We start from the raw sequence: 24,963 nt of genomic DNA, 5'->3' as shown, positions 1-24,963 counted from the left end.
TTCACAATTTGAAGTTGTTTTTTGTTAAAACACAATGTTTTACCTGGCTTTTTCATTATGTTTTAAAGGTGTTAACATAAAACAGGGTTAGACTTGTATTAATCCTTTGAACTTTTCACTCTTTTTACAAGTTGAGGATAAGCTGCTACCAACACATCCATGCACCCTCTGGTGTCCCAGTCTGCTCCGGAGGATTTTCTGGGGATGTGACTCAGCACAGAGGGCGGCAGCATAATTAGCAGACATGCTAAAGCAAGCTTATCCCGACACTAGGCTTCTAACTCCATGACCTACTTTACAAAGAGGATTTTCCCCACCACTCACTCCGTCGGTGTGTCTGCTCACCACCGATAACTCAGTGTAACAAATGCACACACACAAATACACCAAACACCCACACGCGACAATAAGTCAGTCACGCACAGTCAGCTAAACACACACACAAATGCATGCTGTATATATATATATATATATATATATATATATATATATATATATGTATAAGTACACATAAGCACTTGACAGAGACAAGTTAAAATGGGGGAACTAAATGAACGCACGCTCAACCAGCTGATGGTATATATGATGCTTTTCATTCTGCCCATTGTGTCATATTGGCCTCTTGCGTGTGTGTGTGTGTGTGTGTGTGTGTGTGTGTGTGCACGAGTGTGTGTTTCATTACGTTATTCTTTATGCAAGTTTGAGCACTCAAATCTAACTCACTGGTCTCCCTGGAGAGTGAGAGAGTGCTTGGTGTGAGAGTAATTCCTGTCTTATCTCCTTATTCATGAAAAGCTCATCTTGTCTTGTGTTGTTTGTTCCTGCATTTTGCCCCTACTCCTTTCCCCCTCCTTGGCTTACTCCTGACAAACACCTCCCTCAGCTCCCCTCCACACTCCTCTTCCCGTCTTTCCCCCTCTCTTTCCCCCCTGTGCATTCATCCAACCATTCTTCTCTTGGAGAGGGGCAATCAACTGTGGAAGTTATTGACCAGCAAGCGCTTAATGAGGTTGATAAAACGAGGGACCAGAGACCTCTAACATTTTACAAGCACACCTCATTAAAGCTCGAAATCCAGAGATGGGGGAAAGAGACAGAGAGGAGACAGAGGGAGCAAAATATTTCTAAAACACACTAAAATTGGATTTTCATAGATGATTGGAGGAACCGAGAACTGGGATAAAGCCTAGGCAGGAGAAGTAAAGAGAAGGGAAAGTTCTGAGTAGGAGGAGAGGTGCTGAGGCAGTCAGGGAGCTCAATGCAGAACATTTCTTTAATCTACACATCAAATGAGAGCGGGAAAATGAGAGCGGCAGAATGTTTCAGCTGGTTCCTGAGCAGCTTCCAGTGTGTGTGTGTGTGTCTTTGCACCTGTGTCTGCCTGAACAAATGTGTGTGTAGGTGTGTGGGCATGTAATCAAAGGGCTTATTATAAATAACAAAGAGCTAGCAGTTGGAAGCAATGTAGCAGAGATTTACTCCAGCACAGCCTGGATTTGAGAAAAACCGACAGATAATTAAAACCAATAAAAATCCCATGTCCCCTCAGGCTTTTTTTTTTTTTTAAACCAACATTTCCTTATTTCTGTTTTGATATTTTGATCTCTGAGTGTGAATGATTGTCAGTTCAAACAATCTGTTCCACACATTGGAAGAGCAAAGTTAAAATGTTACAAGACAAAAGGAAGTCATTATGGAGAAAGTCCTTTTTTATTTTAGTTGACTCTACTCGCATGCTGAAATGGTATAGCCCTCCAGGGATTACTTAGGGGTGACTGGTGATTAAGTGGTACTGCCCAGAGCTGGGGGTGGTGATGCTAACCACTCACAGCCAGTGAATCTCTGGTATGTGACCACCAAAGAACTTCCATACCACTCGTCTACAGGAACACACACAGAAACCACATCACAAGTCCCCTAAATTACAAGAGTCTGCTGTTTAAGATACAATTAGTGCATGTACTGCTTTGTGCATTACGCTGTGTTCAAATTAAATTGGAGTTTGAGTGTCTTTTAAAAAGGGATTGACATGATTACAGTCCAGCTCAGAATACTTCATAATTAGTATTCTAACAATCACGTACAGTATGTGGGAATATTTCCCTGAGAAACTCCATTTAATCTTAACTAATCCTCACAGAGAGCATATACATTCAGCCATTTGGTTTCAAAGCACTGACGAAAATGTTCTAAAGGCAGATTCTCATGCATGTGGACATCGCTATGCGTGTTGGAGAGTTACTGCGGTGCTAATCAGATATTTATGACTGCAACTAACCCTTAGATCGAATGTTTTCTGCCCTCTGATTGGCTAACCTCCAGCAGGACCTCTGACCTGCTGCCTATGAGGTCACAGCAGTCATTTATCACAAGTGTCGATCTAAGGTTTCCCCTTCTCTTATGACTCATTTCACGACCCCCTGTCGTCTTTTCCCACACCCTTTACACCTTAAACAGGACAGGGAAAGAATGAGAGTCAACTCCTGCCCTTATGTGACTCCATGTTAAAGGTTTAACGCAGACCAACTTACGCTGACACCGACATGAAATACAGTACTGAAAACACTGAGCAACCTCAGAGGAAGGATGTCCATGTCGGATTAGCTGCATTAGAGACAGGCACAAGGAAGGAAGGTGTGTTTATGAACAAGAGAGTGGGGGAGGTGCAGTCCTGCGGTATAAAAACAAGCCACCCTGAAAGGCGACAGACAGCTGGAGCGACAAACAAGGGGGCACATGGAGAGAAGAAAGTGAGAAAAGTGAAAGCCAGAGTACATTAAAGGAGGTCTACAACAACAGCGAGGACCACACAGACCGAGGAGGAGGAGGAGGAGGAGAGAAGAGGCGACGAGAGGATACGTTGAAAGAGAAAGGAAAGAATGGGCTGAAGGAGGTGTGGAGAGGGAACACATGGCTGCTTCGTTCTGGGGAAAGGGGGGAGAGAGAGAGGGTACAGCTGGCTGGGGGAGGAGAGGAGGGAGACAGGCGAGAGCTGAAGAGGTGGTAGTCTGGGGTGGGATAGGAAGTGAGGGAGATGAAGAAAGATGTAGCCCTGTTCTCCCCAATGAGGGTGTTTTCATCTCATCAGTGTAAGCAGAACTGAATGTGATTCTTATTGCAAGTCGCTTTGGATAAAGGCTTCAGCTGAAATGAAATGTAATGACCTGCAACGATTCATTAATTGTTGCAATGATCTGTTTCAAGAATGTATGTGTGTGTGTGTGTGTGTGTGGTAAAGCAACTCACAGCTGTCCTCCTCCTCGGTGATGGCGCTGACAACATAACAGGCGTACACGAAGCCCAGGAGCTGTGAACACACAAGCAAACAAAGAGAGGTTAGACTCTGCAGAGCTGACAGTGTGCAGTTGATAAACAGCTGTGTGTTTGCTTTGATAGACAACAAGATGATACAGAACATCTGAATAAAAGGGTTGTGTGGGGATGAAGCCTCAATTTTGAGAGATGGTGGCTTGGTGTTTGTTAGGGTTTCCTCAAGGGTAACCATCAAGCAAACAATTTACAGGACCCAGCAACAACATCAAATTCATATCTTTTGGTTAGTGAAATGAGCAACATGTTCAAATCACATTCAGGGAATCTGGTATGACAAATGTTCATTATTTTCAGACTAAATAAACATTTAAAATAATCAGATTAATTAAACAAGAAATTGATTGTAAATCACAGGCTTAAAGCAGCTATAATCACAACTTGTATACAATGGATCAAATAACTATGACTAAAATGAAAGTGGTTGTTCATAGTGAGGGACTTATAGAGAATTATCACGCCACTCTACGGTTTTCTTCAACTCTTCAGAGTTTTATCGCATCTTTCAGCTCATTGTTTTGGTTTTACGCCCCGCACCGCCACCGTTTTGGTTCAGTCACATTGCTCTTATCAACATTATTTTTTTTCTCCACAGCAGGCAGCAAAAAAACAGTTGGAAAACCCACCCTATGCTATCTGCTAAGCACAACACAACAGCCGCACAAAGTCAGGGACTAGCTAGTGTACATAGTAAAGCATTTAGCTGCTGAAGAACCATACATTTCCTTCAGGAGTTGGTTTAAGATAAAAAAACAGAGCCGAAAGCAGCCACAGTCACACAACGGTTTGCTGAAACTCTCCAGAACATCTTAAAAGGCTATCCTTTTTCAGTGTTTTTTTCACATCTCTACAGTGCTTTAGTGTAATAGCAGTGTTGGCTTATGAAAACAGGGCTTCTCGAGTGTACATACAGTAGTTATGCACAAACACTACAGAAAGCTGAGCGGGTGCTTATGACTGTATGTTGATGCTCGTGCGAGGAAGCAGAGCTGAGAATAGCCTGTGGAACTAGCAGATGGCTGTCTCAGAAACCATCACAGTGAGAGATAGACACTGAGAGACAGTCTCTCTCCTCCCAGCCACCCAGCCATCCATCCATCACTTGGCACTCTGCCATGCCAATTAAAACAGCATCGGGCACACTGCCCTCCTCGCACACTGGGTACACAAACACAAAACCCAAGAGGGGACTGACCGTCTGTGACGGTGGTTATTTATATAACATTCATTCAAGCTATATCTTAACTATATGAAGTGCAGTTTGCAGGACTTTCATTTCATCTCATTTGGGTTTTATTCCCGTTATTCATGAGTTTAATATAAGGGCTTGATTGAAGTTCATCCAGATGTAGATTAAATGTTTTATTTATGAATGAAACGCAGGTGTGGTGTCTAGTAGAAAAAGGGAGTGGGTCTGCCTCTGTGTGGGTTGGATAAGATGCACACAACTGTTCTCTCTGCTTATCTCTCACTCAGTTTTCCCTCTCTAGTATGTAATTGCTGGTCTCACCCCTACCATTACAGTGGCGGTGAAATGGAGGTGAATTTGCATATGTATAAAATCAGTGTCAAACACAAAATGGTGTTAACAGCAGGGTGCACTCAGTTTTCAGCGTTATTGTGTCTGTGTGTGTTTTTCCTTTAAAAGTGTGAGCCAAGCGTGTGGGAGTTAATATCTATGCATGATTGCTGTGCCGTTTAGTTTCCATAAAAGGCTCTGATCAGTGTTGTGGTCTGGGATTGAGTCAAAGCCAATATGTCACAACAGAGGAGGCTTGAGACTGAGAAAAGTAAGGAATTGTTGTAAAGCATATAAACAGATGTCTGACAAATGAATAGAAAACCCAATATAAAGTGTTTCAGTAAGGTGTTGGGCCATAATGAGCCGCCAGAACAGCTTCAGTGTGGCATGTCATAAATGCTCTAAAGCTCCTTTCACATAAGCACTGCAACCTTGAAATTATCATTTAAATGACATTATTGAATAAATGAAACATTAACTACACTACCGTAGGAGCTGCATGAGAGAATGAATATGTCTTTTAAACAGGATATCAACTGGTCTTTACCCTGCCAGTTTCATAGCACAAAGTCTGCATAATGTCAGACTGAGCACCTAGGTGAGCGAGTGGCTGACGTTTTCATCGCGACTGGCGTGGAACTGGTAGAAAATAAACATCCAAGGGTAAAGATGAAAGGAAGACACACAACAATGTCTAACTACGACAACTACGAGATTTGGGAACATCTGTCCATTAGGATTGACATTGAAATCATCAAACTACTTTATTAAATGTCAGGAGACTTGGTCGTTTAATACCAATTATGAACCGGCTATGTGACTGTCTTGTGATCTCCGTCATGTCATGCCTGCAGCGTCATCCTTCGTCTAAACCAAAGACGGATTTAAGGTTATTGAGAATGATTCTGACATTGACAATCTTGAGTTGTGTGCTACACGTTTGAAAAGGAAACGTTGGACAATTTTGGCTTTAGTAGGTGAATACTTGATACACAGATATATTTTAATTTAGGGGTTGTGGTGGAGAACACTATTAGGCCAAGTTACGAACAGTAAAAGAAGCCCTGTGGAAAAACACAGCCCCCTCATTTATTTCAATGAGAGCACTTTGTTTGACGCAGCGGGAGTGCAGATGCAGAGCAGTCCAAGGGAAAAATGCAGGATCGTCCAAAAAAAAAAGAAAAACCTTAGCCTGACTGCACCCTCATAAATAGCAGTTAAGGAGAGACAGATGCAACACAGCAGATATTCTATGACATTGTATACTTTTAATTAGTGAATGCCAAACCTTATCGCTGCTCAGTTAGGGGAAATTACCACCATTTGTCACTCCTTGTGAGTCCATCTCCATGGGCTGATCCTAAACCATTCTGGCTTCTAGTTTTTCCTTTTCTATAGCTTTAGTACATTTTATGTGAAGCTAGCAAGATCAGAAGTGAACACTTGGTGGCTTTTTGCTGGAGGCATTGCAGTCCTTAGCCAATATAGGTCAGTGTCCTCAATAACAAGTGACACTTCCACTTATATATCCTTGCATATTAAATAATCACACTCATAAATCCTCCCCACGCCCCCTCCCTACACACACACAGTCCCCGGCTTCCTTCTTTGACTTCCCACCGTCACTTCTGGAGTTCAGGGATCATTATGTAGATTGATGTCAAATTAATTAAGCTCATAAAGCCCTCACATGTCCTCTGAGGCTTTATGTCAGTCTGCCTATGAGGACGTGCCATACTTAAGTCAACTCATTTAGCTGCCAATCATTTTTTCTTTTGCACTCTGCACTTTCTTGTTTAAGTTAGTACATTTTTAAACACAGGTCTCCACATCACTGTCACTCCACTATCTTCAAATCCTACTATCTTATCCTTTCTCTTTATCTATCTATGTGTCCTTGTTTTATTGTTTCAGTAAGTGTGGCCTTTCTGTCTGTCACCTCTGAAAGTTTTGACTAGTTAACAATTATCTGGACAGCTAACAGAAGGAAGCAAGACAGCAGAAAACCGGTCACCGAAAGTTCAGCTCAAGATGTGGGAATACATCAAAAGCAAAGCTGTCCTCCGGTGGGCCTTAATTTAGTATTTTCTTTGTTGCATAGGAAATAATAGACAAGTTGTTGATAGTTCAGCACTATCTTTGGTTCTTCTCACAGATAATGAGGGCCACACGAAGTTCAAGGAAGGAAAAACGTCAGGAGAAGAAGGCCAGCTTCTGAGCTAAAAAGGAAGGTTACTTGTATTTGCATAAGCTAATGAAGGTCAGGTGTATTCTGAATGTGCGAGTACAGAAAGATACATCGCCAACTTTGACACTTTACTCATAAACATCAGTCTACTAGACATTTATTTAATGATTAGAAGCGTGCATTCACCCCAGTACAACAACAACGAATCAGGGTTACAGTCAATTATTTGGATATCTATGTTGAGCCATTTCAACAAAGAAAATCACAGCTGTACTTTGAGCTACATGCTAATGTATTAATGCTAACATGCTTCTCATTACAATGCTTACATGCTTATATTAAGCTTGTATCATTTTTTGAGAATTTCTATATCAGGAAATGCGTGCCAATTCATTTGGTAGATGTTGAGGTGTTTCTTGCTTGTGGCACTGAAAAAGTGTTTTGGGATTTAAAAAGTCAGTAGGATTCCCATGTTTATTCTTAAGACAATTACATGGCAATACATTTCACACTTATAGATAACTGTGTGTACCTGAGTGGTGGACCAAACAAGCCAAAATAGCTACAAATGCCCAACACTTGCTGAATGGGATTTATTGTTCTCGGTTTTATGTTAAAGTTAATTACATTTATATATATATCTCATATAGGTGAGAGGAGAAGCAGAAAGAGAGATGGAGAAAGGGGTGGTGCAGATGTCTTGTAGGTTAATTAGACAAGACTTTCTGTCTGGGAAAAAGGCACAGGCTTTGCTGCAGAAAATTAGATGTGTGTGTGTGTGTGGGCAGCTGCATGTTTAATGACAAAACAAGATGAGATAGGGACAGCAGGGATCATATCCACCTGTTCTTTTCCACACACACCTATACTGCATACAAGACCACATGGGGTTGTTGAGAGCACTGATTTGCATCTTGCACATAAAATAATTGCAATAAAAGCAAGCTGATGTAAAAAAACACGACACATAGACACAAGAGTTTGCCCTTGCAGAAATGAAAGCTATAGCAACAAAGAAAAGACTGCCTGTTTATCACATTCAGCCCCATATAGTAGACCGGACTCAGTGATGGGGAGAATTATGAGGCTCTCTGGACCAATAAAGGAATGGACATACTGCGACACAGGCAGTCAAATAAAACAACAGATACACACTCAACAAGCAAAAAGAAAACAAAACATGCCGCTAGGGAAGGTTTACTTCTTTAATGTTGTTTATTTTTAACTAACAAGTTCTCCTCTTTTCCCTGTTCTATTTCTTGCCAACTCTCAGAAGTTTAAGAAGACTAAATATTAAAAAATTAATCTGAAGAAAGTCCATTGCCCCGCAAAACAGATTAACAATTAAAGCTCTTGGCGGAGACAGCCTTTGAAGTATAATGGCGGGCAGTCATGTTTTTACGATGTACAGCGAGTAGCCCTTCACAATATTCAGAGGCACCGCTGGATACTAATTCTCTCTCCTCTGGTCTTCAGGTCTTTCTCTTCTCCTCCCCATTTTAGCAGCAGCCAGCAGACCTAAAACTGCTCTGTATCACTGCATCAACCATCTTTTTATCCTGGGATCTTTATAATCCTTTGAAGCAGTAAAACTTATATAGCAGCACCAATTCAGGCATTCAGTGTCAGCGCTGACATATTGCAGAGGTGCTTAATGCCATTATTACACTTGACAATGCATGGTCATTTCGGGTCTGGCCAAATTACGGCACTTCAAATTGAAGCACATCAAAGATCCCTCCAGTTGGCTCCCCATGCAGCATGTGCACACTCTAACAACCCATATTCCCCACAGTGGTGGTGGTTGTTTAACATTAGAGTTTCAAAAACATAACATGCACTAATGGACTTATCAAACAGAGCACCCTGACCTTTTGGATGAGTGCGGGGGTGAGCGGGGTGTGCCCATGCTGTTTTCATGCTGCTGAACTGAGTGAACCTGAACAACCACAAAACACACACCGACCCTTTAGGCAAAGCACAGCCTCGAGCGCTGATCACAGGGGCCTGCCCATGCCGAGCCTGCTGAGGGGACCTTTCTAATCAACCATGGGCCCTTATCCGTCCCCCACCATGGCGTTACACAAGCGGCACTTGAGACATGAGAGAGTCATCTTATTAGATCCAAAAAAGAACATGAGAGAAGGAGCAAAAGTGACAGTCAGTGAGAAATGCAGCAAGAGGTAAAAGTGCATTGTCATTGTTGTCATTGTTTGAGAGTTTGATTGACATGAAGGTCAAACAGAGTGAGATCTGGACAGGAAAGAAGACAGGAAGAAAAATAGAGGAAAAACGAGCAAATGAGCAATAGAGCGAGAGAATGACGCAGTTCCTGCCATTATCAACTTCCACACAATCATACCAATTCAGGTTCTTAGGGAATACAGGTACCAGATAAAAGGAATTGCCTGTGGCAGCAATAACCTACACAAAATAATCAGATATCAATGTGTGTGTGTGTGTATGTGTATGTGTATGTGTATGTGTATGTGTATGTGTGTGTGTGTGTGTGTGTGTGTGTGTGTGTGTGTTTTATTAGAGGCTCAGCAGCTCTGACAGCCCCATGACATCTCTCACTACTCCCTTTTGTGTGTAAGAGTTAAGTCTACAGATGTAAACTGAATTTCACATCTTCCCATCTTCCCATCTACCCTCCACCTCAACGGAGATGTTATCACAGACTTGACTGTTTTAGTTAACAGCGAAGACGGTCCACAGGAGCAAAAAAGAGGACAGGATAATGGGAGGCTAGAAAGAGATGTGTGTGGCTCTTCTGCTGATTTCACTGACAGGGAAATCAGCCTTTATCATGGCAGTAAAAGAAAACCCATAACACAAATATTTACTGTAGGATGGGTGGGCGAGTTGGGTTTCAGTGAAGGCAACAAAGAAGAGCAGAGATGGTGCAAAAATATTCCCCTCAGTGATGAATTGATGAATAATACATTATCCCAGTTTGAAAGGGTTTCCTCCACTTGAAGCTCATCTTTTAAGCCTTTAAGTTACTTTTTGACTCTACTGAATGTAGCCTTTAGCGGCATTAGCAACACTGGCGGACTTTACCAAAGCTTCACTTCTGAACGATTTCCTTTTTGCTCATGATGAATCAGAGCAGATATTTGACAGTGATGGCTCTATTACAGGCCAATGGATCCACATTTTTCATCCTAATGAAGCATGCTCCTTGGAGCAAAAACTAAATATTTAATGGCCTCCCACTGCAACCTTGAAACCCCCCTGACAAAGACAAAGGGACATCCCACTTTTTCGCCTGATTTGTTTCATTCACTCTCTCAACTTCCTCTTTGTGTCTGGCCCTCTGTTTTAACTTCACACACCAGATGGTTTATTACACAGAACCATCTGAGAAGCTGTCATTGGAAACTCTAAGGAAAAGGGCAGGCTCTTGCAAAAAAATACTTGGCAGGTGATTTGATGAACCATCTGTCAATCACATCCTTGGCGTAGCCAGTCAGGAGAGACGCAGACCATCTTGTGCGTGAGGACAAGCCTTCGGTGCCCTTCTCTGCTCTTCTTTCAATAAAGAAAATAATAATTGAACTGATGCTACAGCGACATCGTCTCACAAGTTGCATCACGCACACCTTAACTACAACCTTAGCTGCCAGTGGCTCCTCACAGGACACCCATTGGTTCAAACAGCTGGTGGTTCGGACACAAACAAATAACTTGAAGCCAGTTTTTTTTTTTTTATCTTAGTATATCTTGTGATATTGCGATTATTCATCTGCCATGCAAGGTAATTCTATTACCTTACCCTCCATGGGGGTGATGGGATGAATGTTACAATCTGGCGATTCTCAACACTGGGTCCCTCTGCTAGTCTTTTTTCTATTCTAGCAACTTAACTGGTTTCAATGTGCTTTCTCATAAGATTAAATGGTGAAAACCAACAGGACTCTGAAACCCACTGAAGGTTGATGAAGCTGCTATGTTAGCTTGGATGTGTTTATGTGCATTGCAATGGAGTCAAAGTTTGGTAAGTCAATGCTACTGTGTGCAAATATTTGTATTGTTCATGTCTGAACCCAACTACCCGCTGTGCTGGCAGCTAAGAAGGTCCTGGCCCTCGCTCAATATGAAGTTTAGTTAGTCATACATGAGTGTGTGTTAATGTGTATGCTGGCAGGATGTGTGTTTCTGGTGTATTCATCCAGTGCTGTACGGAGAGGACAATAACAGTCCTTCCAGTGTTTGAATAACCTGTTAGCAGCTGGCAGGTCTGAACCTCAGCCAGACAAAACAACAGATCAATTTTTCATTTAGTGACCGGGGCAAAGGAAGGGAGGCTGTGATAGACAAAATAACAGACCGCTGTGGAAGTTTACTGAAGAAAGCGCTTGAGGCGAAAACCAAAACATCACCTTTCTTCCTATCATGTTCACCTTTCTGAATCCCACAGAGGGTGAGGACTCTGCTGGTCTAAAATGTGGAATATTATCACTGCCTGTGAGATGACATGTCCCTGCATGTAAATGCGTCAGTGCTAGAGTCACATAACCAACTTGTACTCACGGCAATGAGAATCTGTGCGCCGCTATGCATGACCTCGATGTACTGGTAGTCCATGAGGCAGCCCATGACAGTGATGTAGGAGTGGCTCTCCGTGGTGTGGACCCCTGGAGCCTGAGGCATCTCTCTCCTCACACAACCCGGCCCGTGCTCGCTCCACCAAGAGTGATGTGCTGAGATGTTGAATGTCAGCAGGTCACTGTCCTGAAAGCAGAAAAAACAATACTTTCTTTGCATGGAGTTTATGCATAACTTATGATGTACATGTATTCTTTATGAGAAAAACAAGGCTGAATCACAGGTCATGTTGTACGAAAGGCAGGGGTCTTATCTCAGGAAACTTGCAATGGTGTTAGTATTCCGTCTCTGCGACACAGCTAGATGCTAAGGTCAGCAGGTCAGCATGCTAAAACGCTCAACAAGGCCACGTTGAAATACTGATGCTAAGCAGTTGTAAAGTTTCCTAAGCCTGATATAAATGTCCATTCAATACTAACTAACATTTCACTAGAAATGAAATATAGACCCCAGGGAAGCACTAGAAGAAAGGTCAGGAAATCAAAGTCATTAAGAATCATACTTTTGGGATCGTGAATTTCAAAAATGTCATGGCAATACATCCAATTGATTTCAGTCTTGATATAAGTGGTGAACTTATCAATTTGGACCTTCCTACAGACATGTTTCTAGCATGGCTCAAAACATGTTGAGCCACGTTGAGCGCTGGTTTTGATTTTATTTCTCCCGTTTTTGAAGGAATTATCTGAAAGACTTCTGCTGTGGCCCCATATAATTAAGGTTTATGGATATTAGTTTTTTGTGCTCAAAACTTGAAAATGTAATTCAAACCTGCTGTGTCTTTCCAAGAACAATGCACTTGTTTTCTTAATGCAAATCCACAGAAACAGTTTTCTTTTTGAACTACTTACTAACATTTTGACACTGTGTTTTGTGGTTCATCCAGAGTAACAGGGACAGGACATAAATGTTTCTGTTGAGTATTTTTTAAATGGGATTCTTTTTTTAAAAGTGCTTTGACCACTACAGCTAAAACTTAATTCACCTCCACCGTATTGGGGTGAAGAATTAACTCTCAGAACCAGGGCAAATGAAACTAAAAATATCTGTAGGGCTAGACAGCATTAGAGGTATGTCATAATATAATGTAATATATGTCCTTTTTATATAATTTGGGTGACTGCCCTTTTAATAGTCTAAGTGAAGATTGACAGCACATATGACCTGCCTGAAGCCCACGGGACACAGAGTACGAGGACAAAAACCTTTGTTAGACTAAGCCAACAGACTTTTTAGAGTTAACTTTTATAACTTCTGAAAGTGCACTAAATGATTACTACAGCTTTTAAATCTAGCATTTGATTAATGTGCTCTTGTACACCCAGGTGATGTTTAATCTGCACAGAGCCATATGAGCCCACGCATACAGACGTACGGACGCTCACACCAATCAATACCTCAATACAGCAATCTAACCCCGCATCTGCCCCTCGGTGACGAGACATGCATTATTAACAGAGCCGAGCGCTGTCAGGAAACATCTCTGATTCCTATCAACCCCCACTCACATTAACATGTAAACCTCGACAACACAAACTTATCGCTGGAATCAACAGCCGTCAACAACAGACGTCTGCAGACAGTGGGAAAGAACAGGAGTCATGAACGATATTAAAAAGAAGCCATTGTATATTATTCCTGCTTTTTTTCAGATTATTCCTCGTTCCCGTTTCCGTCTCACAGAGTAGCAAAAGCAAGGGCGGCTGAAGGTCAGAAGGTAGAATTGTGAAGACTAATGACTTGACAGATGCCATTGATTGAGCCTGCGAGCTAGGGAAACCATCTCTATCCAAGCTGTAGCCGCGCTCACAACTGCAGGACATTAAAGTCAATATTGAAGCTTTTGGCAACTTACTGTCAGAAGTGGTATTGTTATGCTCCCATGCACCCTAAAGCACAAATCAATCCCTCATCATCACAGATTCAAGGTTAGTCTGCTTATACGGCTCCAACTATTTTCTTTATTAAAGTCAAGATATATTTAGAGACAATCCTATTATTGGAATCGTTAGAGATATGGGGCAGTCTATAAAGTTAAAGATCAAGTGATTTTAAACTCTATTTATTCATGATTTATTATTTCTGAAATACAGAGAAGAGAGTTTATGTTTGTGTGATCACATTAGGGGGCAAACCTGAGGGCTAACTGGGGTTGTAGACTCTTCAGGCTCTGATGAGGGTCTCATATAGACTTTACATAAAGGTGTGCATGCCATGTACAGTCGCTGCAAATTGATGAATTCACCCAATCAAAAGAGATTGTGTTGAGGGGGGTCTGCATGACTCAAATACAGTCAGCAGTTACTTTGTGTGTATGCTGGGAGAAAGAGATAGGCAAGAAGACCACTGAGGCGGACAAATCTGAAACTAACAATTGTTAATTGTATTGTTTTCAGGTTGAAATTACAACTGATATATGAAAACAAGGCAGTACCGATCAAACTGAACACCGAGCCGCCTCTCAAATTCTTACTTTATGCTCATGAAGTTAATCAACAAAATGGATATAAATAAATGTTATCGAATGTGTAATCAGCTTTATTGGCAATCTATATGAGCGATTACAGCGATAGAAGCACTGTTGGACCGTGTGATTAATTCACACGAGAGGAGAGATTCACTCACCCAACAACAATACAAAAACAGCTTTAACAACATTACAGCTATCTGTAGATCCATCAAATAGTTGTTGGGATTATTTCAATCAAGACCAAAGAGGTGCATCGGCAACTTCCATAGAACTCAGCCTCTAGCTTGGCTTCAAATCTGAATATATAAAAATACCAGACAGATAATATGTTTGCTATATAAGCAAGTGACTCTTTGTTTTGTCAATGGTTATATGCTGATATCAGAAGAGAGAAATGTTTCTATTAAATATTTGTAAGAATTGCTTATCATTAGATGTTCTGTAAAACAAAGCTCAATGTGACAGAATCTGTTTCTACTTCAGACAGCTCAGTGCTGACATCCAAAGACTCTGTGTCTGCGGTCAGTGTGTGCAGAGTGTGAGATGTAATGAATAAAAAGAGAAGTGGTAAAGGACTGGGGACTGTTTAAAACAGAGGTGTGTGTAGAGTAGCAGGGGTCTGTCTGTCAGTCTGTCTTGCACCGTGGGGGAGGGGATGAAGGATCAATAGGAGGTGACAGAGCATGTGGCATATGACTCCAACAACCTACCCCCTCACATAGAGGGCCTGGTCACCCTTACACTCTCTTCACAAATACATGCAAACACATACATGCAAACACATACATGCAAACACACCCTTCAGAACAGTCCTGTCAACATCTGTCAAGGCTAGCTGAACAGAATTCGCTGACTCGGTTTTATGATAAACTATGTTGGGGACCTCTCAGAAAGCTACGTGCCAAGTTTGTTCGTGCATGTTTAGCTGGGGTGTGTGTGGGTGTGTGTGCGATCCATTAGCCAGCTCTCCTCCTGGCCACCATATGCAGAGCTGGGAGCCCAGGCTGGCTCCATCTGTCGGGTTAATGCCCAGCCGCAGCCCCAAGCAGCTGGCCCCTACAAGCCTCATTATTCTAGCATGCAGGAGCACACACACAACAAACACACACATGTAGTGGACACACAGACATATGCAGAGAGACACAGACACACTTGATGGTCTATCACACAATGACAAAGTCACCAGAGCTTGGGAAGGTGTGTCTGAAATTCATTTTCTGAACGTTGTCTACATGAATTCATTATTCCCAATGGTCAGGCAGGCATTTGGGCCAGATATCCATCAATAGCCAGTGAAGAAGAAGAGGGTGGGGGGAGTGGAGAGGAGAGGAGGAGAGTATGCTACAATTAAAAAGGCAAGGTAGAAAACTTGCGAAATGTGCGGAATATATTTAAAAAGATCAAAGGAGCAGTGAGCAGAGGGGAAAAGGGAGAAGACAAGATGTCAGGAGGAAGAGGGTGGATACGTTTACAGGTTGAGAGGTGACCACCCAAACACTTCTCTTTGTCTGGATAAATATGCATCTAATCTGCACTCGGGAACCACAGGGGAGCTCTAAAGATTTAAGAGAGTGTATGTGTGTGCGTGGTGGCTTGGGACGGAGGATTTTTTTCCAGATTATTTACCTATTAAGCTTTAAGCTTCCACTTGAAACTCAACAGGGAGGTAACCGTCCTGCTGTCAGCAGAGATGCAGCACACAAACATGAAAGAAAGAGAGACGTTCTTCGGGGCCAAATGAGGCTCTGCTGAGCCGTTGTTTGTGTCTTCGGCACAGATTCCTAAAGCTCAGGAAGTGATTTATAGTTCAGTGTAGGATGTGTACTAGATGGCTGTGTAACGCAGTCATTATGTACCACAAGTAATCATGTTTACTTGGGCTGCATTTGCTATTTTCATGCGGGCGTTCAGGCTTGACATGGGCAAAAAGCACCTGCAGCATATCTAATCATAGCTGAAATGTATGTTCAGAGCTGATAAACCTCAAGAATGTTTCAATTACGCTATTCTATTTCACAACAACAATTCAGAGAAGATATGTCTGGTGTAATAAAAAAACATTGGCACAGGGTCAGAATAAAGCTGAATAATTTATAGGGAAAAGAATCTCTGATATGAGGCTTTTTTTAAGCAAAAACAAAAAAGGAATTATGTTTTTGTTTTTTTGACAACCATCAATGCCTCTTTTGATGCCTTTCTTGTCGTCTCATAGTCAGATTAACTCATGATAAACTAAATATACTACATATAAACCTGTAAAAGTTAACTTAACAGTTCGATGTTGTAACTATAATCAGTATTTTTCCAAGGGTACTGACATGTTAATTTATCTCAATCAATGGTGTCAAAAACTGTCCTGATCTAGACTAATATGCTGGCTGATTTAAGTGATGTGATGTGCTATATAGAAGTGCGACATCGGCTATGAAGAAAATTCTCATTACGTCCAAAAAAAAACATACAGTGTATGTGGCGCAACTCTCGAACACTGTAATATAAATCAGGCTTCACTCCGCCACCAGCCTGAAACCGTGACCTCAGAAAGCAGAACATTCATCACAGTACAGACAAAGCCACCCCACTTGGCTAAGAGAGGCACAACGAAAGATTCGGAGGAAACAGCAGAAGGAAATGTCTCACCTTGGACAGGCCGCCTACGTCCAGGTAGAAGCAGATGATGAAGACGTTCCAGGCCACCCACAGAGCGGCCCATACTGTGTACTGCAGGGCAGAGACACAGACAGATTAGCTCCATAGAAACTACATGAACTGAACAAAGCAGGATGTGAAGGATGATAACACAAATGGCAGGTAACCCCTTAAGCAAGACAAGTCAGTGGACAGCATCCTATCCCACACACACATATTCTCGAATGGGTTAATACCCATACTTTGTAAACACCGCACACACAAATACATTTGTTTCTATAAAAAGGGGCTAGTGAGTTCAGCCAGTTTATTTGAGCCCTGAGGGAGCATCCCGTATTTTTACTGCTCAGACTGAATTAGGGTTACGACTTTATAAAATGGTACAGTCAGACAGCCAACTGATGACAGACATGGATTGCATTCACTGAAACTGTGTAAAAGACTCATCATTGTGAAGGTTGTGAAATCCTCTGACTCACGATGAATCCCTATGTTTAAAATGTCAGAGGTGTCAGAGGAAGAGCGGAGGGCAAGAGTAGCTTTTCGTAAAAACATACATGTTGGATCATGAAACCCCTTAGCTTGCTCTCTCCCTTTTTCCACTTGACATGGAACAATAGCTCTGCTGTCGCTCCTTCCTGTCCTCCCTTCCTCTGTTTCTTCATCTTTTTCCTGTGTGGCTCTCGCTTATCCTTCTATATCTCCCCTGTCTCTCTTTAGTTACTCTATTTTCCTTGTATCTCTTTTTCCCTTCCCCAATCCTTTCATTACTATCACCATCTGTGCCTACACTTACGCAACTCAAAATAGGCTTTTAAAGCGTACGGTACGGTTTAATATAAAAAGTAAAGTGCATAAAATAACATTAATGTCGCGTAGATGTGGCTCTTTACACCAAAGGCAGTACAACTAAAAGGCAGCACATGCTTGGCACCGTGTTTCAAAGAATGACCTTCTCTGTCCAGAAATTCGACGGAGTATAAATCTGATGAGCTTCTTATCCCCCCCCCCCCCAAACACAGCCACCCCCTTTAATTATCCCTAATTATCGCGGGCTTAGAGTGATTTAAGGGTGTCACACAATCCACAAGAGAGTGCTGCACACTTTGCAATTAAAGAGGAAAGGCAACAACATGTCCAATCAAATTCAAAGGCAGAGGACTAAGGCAAAGTGAAGTGACACTGCTTAACAAAAACCCTGAGGAACAGGATTATGTGACAGACTGTACAGAGTTTCACAAGAACCCCTTCTCTTCATTCACGTACTCACCACCACAATGTAGCGCGGCCGGTACTGGATGGTTCCAAAGAGGCCGAGGATGACCATGATGATGTGGAGGAAGTTGGCGAGGATTGGGGCCCATTGGTAACCCAGGAAGTCAAAGACCTGCCTTTCTAAACCCAAGACCTAAAGGGGGAGAAAAAGAGAGAGATCAAATGTTAATCAGGTTGGTATATCCTAGAAGCAAAGTGACTCTCCAGCTGCGACTGTGAACTTCTGGGGTTGCAAAAGATACGCAATCCAAGAAAAATGGCAGCCTACATACACACACTGGCAACTTGATGATGTATATATCGAGCCACCTTACAGCAATTGGTACAAAATCCTACATACAGCAAGCTGAAAGGAAAAGCTTGAGAGTTTTCGGCCCCCAACTGCGGCAGCGCCAGAGGTGAACACTGTACGTTTTGTAAAATAAACAATGACGGATTTATCGATTCAACCCCTGCTGAGCTAAAGAGCCTCTCACTATTTCCACCCTTCCTGCCAATGGCCTCCAGGAATGAGAATGCTCTGGGAACTTTATGGGAGGTGAAGGCCTTCCTTAATAATACCACTGCAGTGAGTTTAGACGCTTCATGAAATATGTGCATGCAAACAACGTGTTTACACTCACATGCATTAGCAGAGTTAAACCCTCTATAATGAAAAGAGAAATACCTCAGTATTCCCAATTCAGGTTCACTCTTATCCCCACCTACATCAACAAAGGTTACAGGCTAATTCTTTTACATTGATTAATTAATGTAGGTGCCTTTTTTTATATTACCCTTCCCTCTACCTGAGCCCTGTGTGTGCAGCATTTCATGACACAAAACAAAGCAATTTGAAGCTTTAAGACTGTGAGTCCCTATTTGCATCAACTCAATTAGCATGCTATTTGGGGGTAAAAACAGGGGAGAGGGGGGGTGAACCATTTAATTAGAATTCTATCACCAAACCAATTCCATTCCCAGTGTGTGTATTTTTGTGTGTGTGTGTTTCTCGAGCAACGATGTGTTTCGTTGTGTGTCGACATGTCATTTCCAGCCAAGCGCGTGAAGATGGATGAGGGAGGGATGAATCTCGTCTCTCCCGCACTGATAGGAACACACCATCGAGCACATTCACACAAACACACACACACACAAGCGCGATGCACAAGCGTGGCTCCTCTTCCTAATGTAATGGAAATGTTACCAGCAACCCAATGAGACGTTGTGACAGCCAGGGGAGGGAGATGATCAAATACTGAATGATAATTAAAAATGAACACTCTTTCTCACAGGGGGCGAGGGTGATAACTCCACAGACAGGGTGTGAAGCGACAGAGGTCGTGGTGAGTGAACTGCAACCTGCACCAAGCAATATCATACCAAAGTCAAGGAAGGGCTCAGCAATTCAAAGATAAAGGATTCACTCTAATGGAAGGAGGAGAAAAAAAGAAACAAAAACAGCCAGGAAACAAAATTGAGATGGATGTGGAGAATATGATATACAAAGATGGTAAACAGATAAATGGAGAGATGCTAGAAAATGCAGAGAAAACCACAGAGGACATTTTCTAAACGTAGAACAACTGAGCTCCCTCCCACTTAATAACCTCTGTTTATTCCTTGGATAGAGGGCAGAGGGAAATGAACTAAGTCAAAAAAGTCAAACATCATGTGGTCAGCTGTAGGAGGAGATTAGCAAAGATGAGGGGAAGTTACATTTGTTGGTCTTTGGGAATTGACAACCTTTGAGAGGTTAATAAACAGCTTTGGCTTTAAGACGCATGGCTGGGCAAACAGGGATAGTTCTATAACTGACAAAGGAAGCCCCAATGTGCCATTATGTTGAACCATAACTGTTTTTAGAATGATCAAATAGCTTAGGATGCCCATCTCCCCTAAAACAATTGTAGCTCTCTCTCTGCATGGCATAACAATGTTTTTGGGTGGAATTAGTTTTGCCCGTGTTAGAGTAATTTCAGCTAAGCTATCAGAATGTCCTCTGGTAATATCGGTGGGAAGTATAAATATCCAAAGGATTTGCAAAATCTGTAAAGCTTTTATTCCATTTGGCTGGATAAAACCATGACCTTTGGTTCTTCACTACCTAGTACCATTTTCGTTATTTGCAATAATGGAAAGACAATTTAATTTGTGGAAAAGCTAATTTACACCACTTCTTACACCTATTCACCTTATTAAAATTGGATTAAATAATTTATGTTAACTGTAAAATATTTTGTCCCCTTCCCTGCTATTTTAGTCCAACACCACACACTGCTAACTATTATTCAAACATTCACGCGAACACATAGTTTCTGTGTGCACACATGCATTCCTACGTGGACTTCTGCCCCAGTTCAGGGCAATAGTTATGCTAATGAGCATGGACCTTCATCCACCCAGCCACACACACACACACACACACACACACTTCAGATTCCATGATGTATTCATTACACGGCCATGGACTCTTCCCTGAAATATTTCCACCAGTCATTCAATCAAATAAGTGTATAGGTATGAGGGACCGGTGTGAGGGAGTGTGTATGTGTGCATGCTCCACTGAGATGCTGTAGTAAGCCTATCACGTTCACTGCTAACTCAATAATCCACCAAGATGACAACAATCAATCAGGAATAGAAAGGCCTCTGCCCACCCAGACACACATACGGGCGCACACACACACACACAATCACACAAACCCATGTGGCACAATTAGCCCGCAATTCATAGGAAGCAGGTTACAGGAGAGTGGGGTAGAATTTGATCAAAAGATACCAATGCTCTTCCAGGAAGAGAGTGCCGGCTACATAACGGCCCGTAAAAGCCTCCCACCGAGCTACCGCAGCACAAATGACTCCCTCTAGGGTGACGGAATCTCTTAAGTGTGTATTTTGGTTTTGTGTGTGTGTATATGTGGAGAAGCATGTTGCCCGCACATACCACTCCACCCACCATAAATACTCAGCAATTAGGGGATGGTACAACATCAGGATGCAACAAGCCCCTCTTTCAGCTTCACTACTGCCCATCCTTTGTTGTTCTGTTCTCTTCTCTCTTGTCAGTTGTTATTTACCATTAATTATTCTCTCCGTTAGCAATCTGATACAACAAAGTATTGTAGACCTCAATCGTGCTGCTACTGTGTGATGGTTTTAGCATGTGTATATTTGTTCAGTTTCTAGCTAGTGTCCAGGAACAGCATTGGGCTTTATAGCATAGTGGCCAAACCATTACTACAAAACCGTAATTACAACCTTCCTGTACATCACACCAGTTTGGCCCAAAATGTTTCCCCATTGACTTACATTGGCGAGGACACAGAAGGTTTTTCTATTTTTTGGAGGAATATCTATTTCCAAGTAAGAACAATTGATAGCCGTTTTTTAAACATAATGTCAGAACAATTGTAAAAAATAAATAAATAACCAAACTCGGTTATTATCCGAGGAATAAGGAACTGTCATTATGTAAAGAAACAGGGAAGATGGGAGCAGGTTAAGTCAAAGACTAGTGCACGTTGCTCAATGGGCCCCACAGATGCAGAAGGTTGAAGTAAATCTTGGCTTCATGCACCACTAAGCAACTTTCATATGAATGAACTGCCTCTAACCCGGTATCCAGTTCTGTTAATACATCCATGGTTTCTAGAGATGTGTGTATAAACAAGCAGGCTCACCCTAAGAGATAAATAATCCACAGTTAGACAGCCTTAAATTATAATCCCTTCTTTCCTCAACACCGAAATTGAGGACATCAAATGTCCAAAAACATTTAAATCATCCCCACCTTCTTTAACATGAAATGAGGAAAGAGTGATATGAAGGGAGCCACACATAAAAGAGTGACGAGCGGATCAGAGTGAACGTTTCTGAGAGGAAAAACATGTTTGATCCTCATCATTTGATAGCTCATTAAGAGCTGCATGCGTGCTCAAGATAAGTGTCTGAAATGCAAGAAAAAGAGTTTGCTTTGCCTAAGCCTCCAACTGGGACATCAAGTAGAGACCAAAACATGTAGCAGAGTGGCTCTGACAGTTTATTATTAATGCCTTGACTGTGTTGTCACAAGTAAGTGAAATGCAGTATTGTGACACACTCCTGTCGAGGTGTTAAGACCTGATGACACACAGTGAGAGGATGGATGTGACTGGTGACCCTCTCATTTTCAGCCTGCAGATACTATAAATCACATCAATGTTTATCTCTTTCAGCGCACGTCGTCTGTGAAATCTCCTCTGATAACATGTTACTGAATGTGTCATCAGTATCAGTGATTCAAAAAGGATGTCTGTGTGCAATATGCGTGTGTTCTGAATGACTTTAGGCTGCATGAGTCAGTCTCCTTTACGTTGAAGCATATATCTCTGACTCACAGTCAGGCAGAAGGATGTCATTGAGGAGGAGATGAGGGTTGAATTACTACCACCACTTCATCTCCTGTTTTTGTAACTCAATGGACTCGCTAATGGGCCGATTTTACTTAGATGCATTAGCCAATGAGGCCAAGCCTGATAAAATGAAATGATTCAGGAGGTTCAATTTGCATTCAATATCCCAATTACCATTCCTGTTTCATATGCGTCTGCACCTGGCAAACACACTTTACTGCCTGCTGGGTGTCACTGGGAGAAAAACATGGCACATTATAAAAAAGCCATCCAGACTGATTCATGGCTTGCCATTTTGACTGTCTTTATCTTCATATAGCTTTGACATAGCACTGTTGTTGTGATTTTCCACAGGGATATGGAAATTACCTGGCAGTTACTCCACTTCTAAGAGTACTTGTGAGCCCTGTAAATTAGTGTTTCCAAAATCAGCTGTTGAGATCCCCCAGGGGAACGCAACAACAAGTCGGGTTGGCAGATGGTTAACAGGATAGAACATCTGAAAATATCTTTGCTACATGAACTGGTGATTTCTTTACAGTTACCTCTTTGCATATGTTGCTTGGCACTTATTAGAGCTCTAAGAATAATTGAAGTAACAACAAAGAAGAGAAACAAAACAGAAGGTACAGCTTTACTCTGATCAAGGGTACTCTTGGTACCTGGGTGTCAAGGAGAATCTATTTAGTCTACTTAGGTTACATTTTACTGAACAACTCTTTAATAGAGTGGTCCTGAATTGTCAGAGTGTAACTCTGTATCAGCTCTTAACAATTGGTCACAATCACTGTGTAAATATTTTAGGAAATTAGTTTCATATGTTATAAAGACATACAATTCAATTACAACCAGTTTTAAAAATGTGATTCACAGATATTAAATTGATTAGAACATATTGTATTGACCAGTTGAACAGAAGGTGTATGATAGGATCAGGATGTAAAATAAACGGTCCACTAAACAGGGTAAAAGCCACACACATACTCACAGTACTGGTGTAACTCTGAGTAAAGTCTATTTCGAGACACAAGCAAGTGTTCTACTCCAAATCTAAATTAGGAGAAAGACGGTCCCAGAGACAAGCCATGAATAAGAGGCTGGCAGGTATTTCTTTCATAAATTACAGATGCCATGCTTTGACCTGGCTTGTCTTTGCACTGTGACTCCCAGCAGGCAGTAAAGTACTTCTTCAAAACATTCTATAATCCAATTTTTCACCTCTCGCCCGGGTAAAGTCATTATGCTCTGGTGCCTGCCCGGTCCTTGTGTAACTAATGGTGCCAATCTCAGTGTGTGTGATGGGGTGTGTGTGTGTGTGTGTGGCTTTCTGGGTACATGAAGGGTTGGATAGATAGATAGCCGTTGGTGGTGCTTGGTCTAGCAGAGCTGAGACAGGGATTAAGAGGTAGGGTGCCTTCATAAGCCACTTTCTTCTGACTGTTTGAAATATAGTCTGCACAGTGAAACACACAGCAGCTAGTCCCTTTGTACATCACTAAGTATCACTTGTTTCAGGATGTGGAGCTAAACAGACACGGAGTAGAGTGCTCATTGCAGCTCTGGTTTTTGCAAAGTAGCTATTAAGAACCTATGAATCAAAGAGCTCTTGGTTTAAGATGAACATACGTTAAACTTTTAGCGCTCTTAGTGCTAATAACATGCTAATTCTCAGAGCTATTAGGGAACACACATTGCACAAATCCGTCCCACTGAAAGAAACATATTGAAAGCCAGTGCTTTGAACTGAGTCTCCCTCTGGACAGACGCAATCTACTTTAAAACTTTTCAGTTTGTTTTGTGTTGCAGCGTTTTCTCTCTTACTGTTGCTCACTTTTAGATAAGGCTACAAGCATCTTCTGGACTGCCCATTTTCAGTTCACTTCAATACAGTTGAGGGCAGCTGAGAGAAGTTAATTTTAGCTTTATCAGTTCAGTTAAATAAAGCTTATTTCTTTGTATACAGTCCATGATAAGACCCATTGAGAGTCCTTGCCCGTCTGATCTAATAGTCAAAGTTGAGCCACTTTAAGAAACTATGACCTCCTTTCTGTCTCTCCATCTGCTACCCGGTTTCCTCACCCTTAACTTATCTCTTTTTCCCCATGAACTTGCTTTACTTTCAAAAAAATATTACTTTCATTGATTTATTATCACAGCTTACTGGGACAGAGCCTTCTTTAATGATATTACTGACACCTGTGCTTTTCTTACAATGACAAGTTCATTTATGTGTCTGCTTTAAAATAGGCCTTCTGAGTACAGTATAAGGGATTGTGACACACGAGCAGTTTTACACAGACATGTAACAATGAAATAAGAGATGAAATTATTATTGTTATTATTTTTGTATAATCCTCTTGATACATGGACACATTTACATGTGTTCGTTTATAAAGTATATACTCTTCCACTGCTTATTAACATCAGGCTCTGATGGAGACCTTTCTGTGTTAACGGTTCAGAAAGAATGAGTAAATGTCTAAAAGAGCATTCCTTGAATTCGTATAGAGACGACATTAAGTATTGTGTGCATGTTATTCATAGC

At 41.7% G+C, this 24,963-nt stretch overlaps 1 protein-coding gene across 2 annotated transcripts in view; it reads right to left on the bottom strand.

Annotated features, from left to right (window-relative positions):
- The window catches only part of nkain4 (sodium/potassium transporting ATPase interacting 4), a 41,190-nt gene that overhangs the window by 8,238 nt on the left and 7,989 nt on the right, over window positions 1–24,963 (bottom strand). For both annotated transcript variants that reach the window (XM_034126405.1, XM_034126406.1), the window contains exons 2-5: window positions 18,041–18,178; window positions 16,762–16,842; window positions 11,577–11,777; window positions 3,247–3,307 (exon numbers count right to left, since the gene is read on the bottom strand). In XM_034126405.1, the coding sequence (XP_033982296.1) occupies window positions 3,247–3,307; window positions 11,577–11,777; window positions 16,762–16,842; window positions 18,041–18,178 (481 nt within the window). The remainder of the gene's footprint in view (window positions 1–3,246; window positions 3,308–11,576; window positions 11,778–16,761; window positions 16,843–18,040; window positions 18,179–24,963) is intronic.

The sequence above is a fragment of the Trematomus bernacchii genome, unplaced genomic scaffold, assembly GCF_902827165.1.
Source record: "Trematomus bernacchii unplaced genomic scaffold, fTreBer1.1, whole genome shotgun sequence".
In the NCBI taxonomy this organism is placed as follows: domain Eukaryota; kingdom Metazoa; phylum Chordata; class Actinopteri; order Perciformes; family Nototheniidae; genus Trematomus; species Trematomus bernacchii.
The sequence above is the reverse complement of the archived record's forward strand: the minus strand, read 5'-3'. Positions and strand labels throughout refer to the sequence as shown.